Source organism: Gavialis gangeticus, unplaced genomic scaffold (genome assembly GCF_001723915.1).
Source record: "Gavialis gangeticus isolate Ggan-Ray unplaced genomic scaffold, GavGan_comp1, whole genome shotgun sequence".
NCBI classification, from domain to species: Eukaryota; Metazoa; Chordata; order Crocodylia; family Gavialidae; genus Gavialis; species Gavialis gangeticus.
This window is the reverse complement of record NW_017729031.1, coordinates 7175409-7185024: the sequence shown is the minus strand read 5'-3', so window position 1 is coordinate 7185024 and position 9616 is coordinate 7175409. Positions and strand designations below refer to the sequence as shown.

The following is a 9616-nucleotide window of genomic DNA, read 5'->3' as shown; positions in this document are numbered from 1 at the left end:
TCGAGGTAAGGCTGACTGACCTGTAGTTCCCCGGGTCCTGTTTCCTCCCCTTTTTGAAGATGGGTTCTGGTCCATCCCCCAGACCTCCTCTGCGACTACCCAGCCCACATGGCTGGATGAGCTTGACACCCCTGCTTTAACTCATTCCCGTGGTACTGTAAAGTTGATCTAACTTTTAGTAGTAATTTCTACTTTGGTTGTTAGTGTGCTAAGTGTTTAACATCAGTAAGGAGTATCAATATACAAAGTAAAATTCTCGGTGAACAATAAACTGCTGTGTTGTTAGTTTGTGTAGTTTTATAGTATTAAGCTTAAGTAGGATTTTAGAATGAATGCTTAATAGTGTGATTTGTTTTTCTCTTGCTTCACCACTATATTAGACTATTAATTATTAATGTTAGTTTAGCTTTATAAAGAATGTACATAATTCATTCGCTTTCTCTTAAAACAGTTGAGAGTTTAAATAATGTAAAGAAAACCTCATAACATAAATAGGTATAATATTTGTAAAACGGTTTATCTTTTTTGCTCTTGTTCCTGAAGTCGCCTAACTGGTGAGGCAGGAAAAGAATTCACTGCAGATGTTAGGAAACACTTTCCTCGGCTGTGTAAAATATTTAAGGTATGTATTGTGTTCTTTTTTTTTTTTTTTAAATAATTTTATTTTATTAGAGATAGTAAGTAAAATGGCTAAAGGTTTATTTGTATAATTTAGATCTGGCAGCAACACTGTGTTCATTTAACTTGTAGTCCAGCTGGTGAGGAACTAACTTGATTTTGACCTGGCTATTAAAGGATTTATCATATCGACGATTTGTACTCACTTGTCTTTTCTTTCATAAATTGGAGATTTGCATCTTATTTTACTCTTGAGAGATTAGTTTGTCCTTGTCAAGTTCTCTGCTAGTACACTGACATGCACCAAACACTGATATGCTAGAATGCATCTTAGATACTAAAGCCTTTTGGAGGGATTTAATACTTTAAAGTGCAATGAATTCTTATTTTTCCAGGAAAGGCCAGCTGTTTGTTGGGACTCCTGTTAAAAATAGTGCTAACAAACAATGTATTTCTTTTTTTAACTTCTAAGAAAAAAGTACACAATTCTTTCTTGTAGTAGTAGAGGAAGTATAAGAAAAACATCTTTGTATAATCTGGGGTATCAATATGCAGTACATCTTGGCCAGAATGATTTAGGAATTTTAAGAATAGTAGTCAGTATTGTCTGTATAGTTATGTTTTAGAGGTGCACCAATACATTGGTCAGATATCGGATCAGCACTGAGTATAACGTAAATTGGCTGCATCGGAAATTGGCCCATTGTGGCCGATAGATGGTTTGTGCATGTGTGCATTCTCAGCATTGCACATAGGTAGCAAGGAGCACGTCCTGGCAGTTTGGAGAGCTGTATTCAGCTGGTAAGCCTGGTGTGATGGGAGGGAAAGGGTATGGGGGGGCAGCCCCTGTGGTAAGGGAGAGAGTGGGGTTGGGGTAGGTGCTTCCCACCCAGGGTGGGCGCAGGATGGAGCCATGGCTTATCTGGGGGGGCCGTTGCTCCTGACACTGCACGCACCCTGGAAGGGCATGCAGGGCATGTGCCAGCCCAGATCTGGGTGGGATGGGCTGTACCTAGGGCTGTGCCAGGCTGGGCGGCACCCAGGGCAGGCAGTGGTGGTGCTGGAAGGAGTACCGAAGGGCTACAGCAAATTCTGGGGTGGCTGCAGCCCCCTCCCCTGTACCCCCTTCCAGTGCAGCCCCAGCCTGCAGCTGCAGCCTGTCCCACTTCATGCAGATGTGGAGGCATGTGCCCCCCATGTCTTCCTGGGGTGTGTGCAACGGCCAGAGACACCCCCACTCCTGCTCCCTGGATGAGTTGCTTGTGGTCCCATTCCATGCCTTGCCCAACTGGGCAGCACCTGCCCTAGCCCCACTCTCTCCCTCACCACGGGGGCCTTAATCTGCCTTCTCTTTCCCCTCCCCTTCCACCACAACAGACTTACTAGCTGGACACTGCTGTTCAAGCTGGTGTCTGGTATCAGAAATCAAATTGATATTAGCCAGTAATGTGCCTCCTTAAAAATTGACTATCAATATTGGCCCCCAAAATCTCTATCAGTGCACCCCTATTATGTTTTGCTCTTGGTAGCAAAGACATCAAATAAGTATTACTGAAGTAATGTAAAGTTCTTTGTAGATCACTTGAAGGAAGGTTCCTTTTTTCTGGCAGTCAACCTATTTCTGTTTTAAGCATGTAATAATTTTGTTTAAAACACTGCACTCAAAGAAAGAGTGATGGTTATATAAACAGCAGAAAGAAAACAGGAAATTGTTTCTGTGCAGATAGTTTAGTTCATAAGTGTCTGGTCTTAAAGGGTGTCTTTACACAAGCATGGAGGCTACTCTGACACGCTGGACTTCCCAATTAATTGAGTCTGCCCAAACATGGCAATTTCTGTGCTCCAGTAGTTTCCTCCATCTCATGTATCAGCATCCCTGCCCTGAAAAATGGTGGTGAGGGTTCTTGAACTAAAGCTCATTGAACTTCAGTTCAAGCACCAAGAGCTGTTTTAATTAAAGCACTGCCCCCCGCCCCCGAGCATATGTAAAAGTTGCAAAGGTATCTTGAAAACCTCAACTTGCTTTGTAAACTTAGATTTGATTTTTCCTGCCCTAGGAAACAGGTAGGTATGCTTTTCAGTATCCTAAAGGCTTAAATTTTGTCAAACTTTTTTTTCTTTTTTCAAATGATTTCAATTCTACTTCATTGATATTGTTCAACTCATTTTAGCATTTATAGGATGCATAGTCGCCCTTTGTAATCAGTCATGAGAGTCAATGCTGTAATGAACTGTTTTCTTTTTATAGGCACACATTTCTAGTGAAAACTCAGAGCTGTGTAGCTCAGCATTGCAAGCTTTAGGATTCTGCGTGTTTAACTCGAAGATTACATCTGAATTATCTGGTAATTAAAAAAAAAAAAAAAAAAAGCTCAGACTTTTTTTCTGTATTCTAGATTTTTAAAATGTGCTACAGTGTCACTCCAGCGCTACACCTAACTTGTGTCTTTATTTGTATTTTTAAGTTACTTATTTCAGGCACCAGAGCAGGCAAAATGTTGAGATTTGTTGTAGAATTTATTCCAGGCTGTGAGAGCAGCTTGAATTATGACTAATAGGGACATGATTCATTCAGTGGTCCCAAGAACGTTAGCATTTTTATGACAGTATGGGGAAGTACTTATGCATCTTCCAGATGTCTGTACAAATGCTAGTCTTAGATTTAGTAGTAATAAAGTACCTTAATTTGTGGGATTTAAAAAAAAATTTTAAATGTGAAATTAATACTAAAGAAGTCAGAGCCAAATACCATAGACTGATATGACTTCTTCCTCACAAAACACATGCAGTGCAACAGCCAGCAGTGCAAGCTTCTCCATGTAGTTTATCAATCTTCTGCTTCTGATCCCACTCCCAGTATAATTGTTTCCAACAGTGCAGTAGTCGGAATTAAGTGAGTTTAGTGTAACTAGTTAACTTACTAAATTGCTAATGCATTTAAACTTTTTGTTAGCAAAAATGGCTATTTTGTTACCAAAATAGGTCAGCCACTTTTGCTGTTGACCTGCAGGAAATGTCTGTTGTGCACTGCAGAAAATTTTAGAATATTAGAATTGTTTTGAAAGGAAATGAATAATAGAAGACATGCAAAAATTGGTTCTTACCAATTATTAAAAAGTTGTTGGTCAGTCACGCTCAAAAGTCTTACCCTGACTAGTACAATAGTGGGGGATGAGGGTTGGGTCCTGAAAAATCTCATGAAAAAATATTTCAAACATTTGCGTGAACAAAACAAAATCACTGAACTACATAAATATGTTTAAAAGGATAGCAGTATTTTTTTTAACTGAAACTTCCTAACTTCAAGCTCATGTATTTGTGAGTACATTTGAAATAATATGTCCAAGATTCCTTACAATTTTTGTCTTCCTTCTTTATATTTAAAAAGTCTCCTAGGCAAGTTTTAAAAAGAAAATTATCAAAATGTTCAGGACTCTTATCCTCTCCCTCTTCTCTTTGCACACTTGCCTGCTGCCTCTTCAGCTTTAGCTTTGTTGCTTTTTTAACCGAATACCTTTTTATAAAGCCTGGGATGGGCACACACCTTTGGCAAAATAGTGAACCTTATAGTAGATAGTTGCTATCAAATGCCTGCAAAAAACAAACAGAATCACTGGAAAAAAATAAAGTAATGTCTAATCTTCCAGTTCTAATTTTCTAGGAACACATTTTTTTAGATGGAAATGTGCTTTGAAAATGTATTTCAGTTTTCTGTAATACTGATGTAGATGGTAGTATATATTGATGCTGTTTCAAATCTTTTGTTTGTTGGTGCTCTTTTTTAGCCTTGCTTTTGGAAACTTAATGTACTTATATTTAAAATATTAAATGAAGACTTTGTGGGATTTGGAGTTACATAGCTCTTGAATAACATCTGCAAATAAACATCTGTGATCATTAGCAAAAGTATTTTTAAGTGATACACAATCTTGCTAAAAAGTTGACTAGGATTTCTGAAAATAGAATTTGAATGCTATGTGTTCTGCTTTCAGCAACTGAAATGCAAGAATTACTTTCAACAGTGAGCAGTATTGCTCTAAAAACCTCAGACAAAAACACGCGCACTCGAGCACTTTGGGTGATCTCTAAGCAGACATTTCCTTCTGAAATTGTTGGGAAGGAGGTGAGTTTCTTAATTCTCTACTTATTTAGTAAAATTAATCTTCTGATTGAATTAACCACTGTGCCATTGTTTCCTCAGGTGCCCAGTATCATTTCTACAGTAGAAATGATACTTACTAAAGGAGATGTACATTCCATGGTTGTTGAATATGAAGCACTAAATGTTATTATACGGTATGTGGCCTGTATTCTTAGATTTTTAGAACAATTGTTAAAGCTGTTTTGGGGTTTGTCTTTTTTTTGCTGGGGGGCAGGGAGGCAGAACCACATTTGAATAAAATTTGTTAAAGGAGAAAATTTAGGCATCTGTAAAATTGTTAGGTGTATACTATACTAAGGAATGTCTTCCAGATTCTGAAGAAAAACTCAGAATAATAGACAGCCTGAGATTTTTGTGAACTGCCCCAAAACTATATCTTTTGAGCTTCTAAAGCCTGCCAGGCAGTCTTACTTGGAAAATGTCTCTTCAGAAATGGAATGATTCTGATGTGAAAATGGACAATATCCAGATAAAAATCATTTGTTAATTATTAAAGCAGAAACTTGTAGAAATGCTAATCTGCTTTTCAAAATTTTACTTTTTTTTTTGTCTTTCCACATTTTAATGATTTTGGGAAATGAAAACTTATGTGAGAAAGTTCAATTGTTAAATTAAGTGTTCATCTTTATTTCATTTTCCATATTGTTTTGTAATACCTTTTAATTCCAAATCTTAAATTTTGGGACTAAAACCACTTTAAAACAAACTCTACCTGTTGGTACAGTTTAAATAGTATATTTAAATTCACTCAGAGCAGTGATAATTTTAATCTAACAGTGAGTCACTAAGATTTAGGATGAGTCATAAATGAAGTTGAGCTCCTTGCAAAATAAGTTCACTACTTGTACTGCACTTCATTTCTGATACCTTGTTATGTTTGTTCTGGATATGTCTACTGTGGATATGCAAAACGGGCCATATTCAGATTTGGCCCGAATTGAAGACAGTGATTCAATTCGTTGATTCGGATCGGTGTCCCGATTCCATTTGTCCAAACAGTTTTAAATGTTTTTTCTACATACGTCGAGGTACCAGGCATGGCTTGTGAATGTTGTGATGGTGGGGCGAATGGAGCGTCCCACAGGAGCGTGGGAGGGGCCCCGCACATGCTTGGTGGTGAACCCAGAAGTGGACTGGAAGTATTTCTGGTCCACTTCCATGTCCACTACAGAGCGCACGGCCCCCTGCGCCCCACTGGCTCAGCAATCATCGGCTGTGGAAGGACCCCAGGTGCCCCCCCACCCCGACCTAGGAGGCTCCAGTCTCTGAGCTTGGGGTGGGGGACCCACACACTCCCCCGCAGACCCAGAAGTGGACCGGAAGTGCTTCTGGTCCACTTCCAGGTCTGCTGCTGAGCATGCTGGGGACCCCCCCCCCCCGCGCCCCTGTGGGACACTCCATCCGCCCCACCATCTCAGCATTCACGGGACACCTGGTATTTTGAGGTATGTAGAAAACACATTTAAAGTTCTATCTATGGTCAAATCATTGACTCTCTCTGAATTGATTCGGAAGGTTGTGATATGATTTGGAAGGATTAAAGGGTCTCCTGATTCAATTCAGATTTGGAGATTCAGCCACTGAATCAGGCCAAACCTCCATCAAATCGAATCAGTGACCGAAACTTCTCACAGCCCTAATGTCTACATTAGTCAAATGGGTAACTGCAACTTGTGTAGCCATCCCTGAGCTGGCTTTAATTAATTTCTACATTAATAATTGACTGAATATTACTCATTATAACTAACACCTAATATTGCTATAAAACTGAAAGCTTAGAGAATTATTTCTTTTGACTGTGTATTTGGCAGCAGTTTTTTGTTTTAATAATTTGCCTTTAATTATTAATGTCTTCCCTTCCTCCCCCCACTTTTTGGTGGTGGGAGGGAGAATTGTGCACGGGAGTGAGACAAATGTTTTTAAAGATAGAAAGTGATTATAAAAATTGGTAAATAATCTAGGTGTAGTACCTGAAAGTAAATACAATGTAGAAAGAAGAACCTATTTCAAGTTGATGGTATTCTTCAAGAATGACTTCTGTCGTTCAGAGGGTTCTAGACTTTCTTTCCCTTTTAACATAATGGAGAGCTTCCTCATCTGGGTAGTATCTGCTACCTTAGTTTTCATCATCAAGAACTGGAAACTTTTCATTGAATAAAACTAGTTCAAAGGAAGCTGTTTGGCTTTTCAGTTACAGTGCAAATCTTGCTTAGTATGGAAAAGGAAGATAAAGTAGCAGTGCTATTTTTTTTGTAAATATTCTATTTTTTGGCCATACTTTTATGGGTATGGAGAGTCCAAATTATTTTTTTCAGCACAAAATTGATAGTGTCACAGTATGAGATTTTTCAAAATTTAATTTGTATTTTCATGAAATGTATATAGATATAGTTTAAATTTTAAAAAGTGTATTGTCTGCCCTTGACTAAAGATATTTTTGGCGTGGACATTGGTAATTATAACCTGTTTATTAATTTCTGTGTGTACCTATTTGAACTCAGTCTAATGGAACAGGCTCCAACTCAAATGGGAGAAGAGGCTGTGAGGTGGGCAAAGCTGATCATTCCTTTGGTTGTCCATTCGGCTCATAAGGTGCAATTGCGAGGTGCAGCTGCATTGGAGATGGGTATGCCATTGTTACTTCAGAAACAGCAAGAAGTGGCAGCCATCACCGAACATCTTATGTCTACTGTAAGTGGAAAGTGTGTTTTCATTTTTTTCTGTCAGAATAGTAAAGATGTCAGACTTCTAGCAATTCCTTTATTATGTTTGAGAAGGTAAATTAACTTGCTTTAATAAAGACATATTTCAGAGTCAAATTTGACTAAATAGGCTGCTTCATACAGTGTATTTTAGTTGTATATATTTCAAGCAAATTTGACTTGTGAAACTAGACACTGCAATAGAATTGAAGGCCTGTTAATCTCTAAGACCAAGTTCATCCTGGGAATTAAGTGCAAATGACGTGTTTCAGTGTCCCAGTGTGATCCAACCCAGTTTGGAAAGGGGCTTTGCCTTTATTATTCATTTGTACTTTGTTGGAACGTTTAGCTATTAAGAACCAAGACCATCAGCTAACTTCATCTAATTCACTAGTCTAATGATAGCAAACTTTGGCTAATATCAATACATAAATATGGAATTGGGTTAAATTAAACTCACTGCTTCCCAGGTGAATGGCTCTATATCACCTCACCAGTTGTCTTAGTCAACCTTGCAAAATTATGTTTGCCTTGTGTAAAATGTCTTCGGCTTTTTCATTATCATCAAAACTAAAGGTCAAGTGAATTAAAGCTTGCAGCTATAAAAAACTTTCGTGACAGGTCCGTAAGACTGTCCTATAGCGGTGCACTGATGCATCGGTTCCATATCAGATCAGTACTGATACAAGGAAAATTGAGAGCATTGGCAATCGCCATTTTTTGGCTTATGTGGCCAATAAATACCCTGTGCATGCGTGCAGCTGCAGCGTAGTGCACAAGCGGCCAGGAGCACAGCCTGGCAGCATGGAGAGCTGCCAGATCTGGCTGGTAAGTCTGTGGTGAGGGAAGGGGCATGGGGGAGCAGATCAAGGCCCCCACCGTGAGAGAGGGAGTGGGGCTGGGGCAGAGGTAGGTGCTGCACAGCTGGGATGTATCCATGAGCAGCTTGTTCAGGGGGTGCAGGGACAGGATGGGAAACGTGCCCTTGCATCTGCATGCGGAGTGAAAGCGGGTTGCCACTGGGGCTGGAGGTGGTGCTGGGCTTTTCCCAGTGGGGGCTGCACTCGGGTCAGGTGGTCACAGCGCTGGGAAGGAGGCTATGGTGGGGGGGCCTGCAGCCACCCCAAAAGTCACTGTAACCGTCCTCCCAGCACTTCCGCCACCACCTGCCTCAAGCAGCCCAGTGCAGCCCTGGTCCCAGCCTGCAGCAGCAGCCTGCCCTTGCCCCATGTGCACATCCAGGGGCACATACCGTCCCGGGGTGCATGTGCCCATCCCTTCCCCTGCACCCCCTGGACAGACTGCTCCCAGCTCCATCTGGTGCCCAGCCCCAGCTGTGCAGCATCTGCCGCAGCCCCACTCTCCCTCTTCACGGGGGGCCTTGAACTTCCACCACCCCAACACTTCCCTCAAAACAGACTTACCAGTCGGCCTGTGCAAAGCAGCTAGTATTCGCTTCAGATTCAGCCAGTTTGGGGGACAGTGATTCGATTTGATGATTTAGCCGAATTTCCAAATTGCCCAGGCCCTATCCCCGCTCCCCCAGCCTGGCAATGGCTGCCCCGCATCTCCAGCTCCCAGCACTTGGAAAAAAAAGAAGCCCCAACTCACTGCAAGGGGGGGAGGGGCGATCCCCACTGCCCCACACTGTGTGGGGGGTCTCTGCACAAGCCCCCGAAACCTGTCCCAGCCCCCTCCATGGCTGCTGCGGCTCTGGCCCTTTAAGGGGGGGGAAAAAAAAAGCAAACCAAGAAAACCCCCCAGACTCGCAGGCAAGGGACAATCCCTGCTGCCCTGCACTGCATGGGGGGCTCTGCATGAGTCCCTGGAGTCTGCTGCAGGAGCAGTGAGTCCTGGAGCTTTTCTCAGTTTTTTTTCTTAAAGGGCCGGAGCTGACCCTGGTGGGGCACTCATGGGGGAGCAGATGGGGGCGGGGGGCTCGTGACATAGCCCCCCATGCAGCGGGGGGGCAGTGGGGATCGGCCACCACCTGGCAGCACCTGGTGAGTGGGGCTTTTTTTTTTTTTTAAAGCAGCAGGAGCTGGGGTGGGCGGGGCAGCCATGGGAGGAAGCTGGGGGAGCAGGCAAGGGATGGAGCCTGGCAGGGGTCCCCCCCCCCCGTGGTCCCCTCCCC

General features: G+C 41.9%; 1 protein-coding gene across 4 annotated transcripts in view; it reads left to right on the top strand.

The window, feature by feature from the left end:
- The window catches only part of RIF1 (replication timing regulatory factor 1), an 81801-nt gene that overhangs the window by 7423 nt on the left and 64762 nt on the right, over nt 1-9616 (top strand). For all 4 annotated transcript variants that reach the window (XM_019522426.1, XM_019522425.1, XM_019522422.1 and 1 more), the window contains exons 2-6: nt 544-622; nt 2867-2963; nt 4611-4741; nt 4820-4914; nt 7282-7471. In XM_019522426.1, coding sequence (XP_019377971.1) covers nt 544-622; nt 2867-2963; nt 4611-4741; nt 4820-4914; nt 7282-7471 — 592 coding nt within the window. The remainder of the gene's footprint in view (nt 1-543; nt 623-2866; nt 2964-4610; nt 4742-4819; nt 4915-7281; nt 7472-9616) is intronic.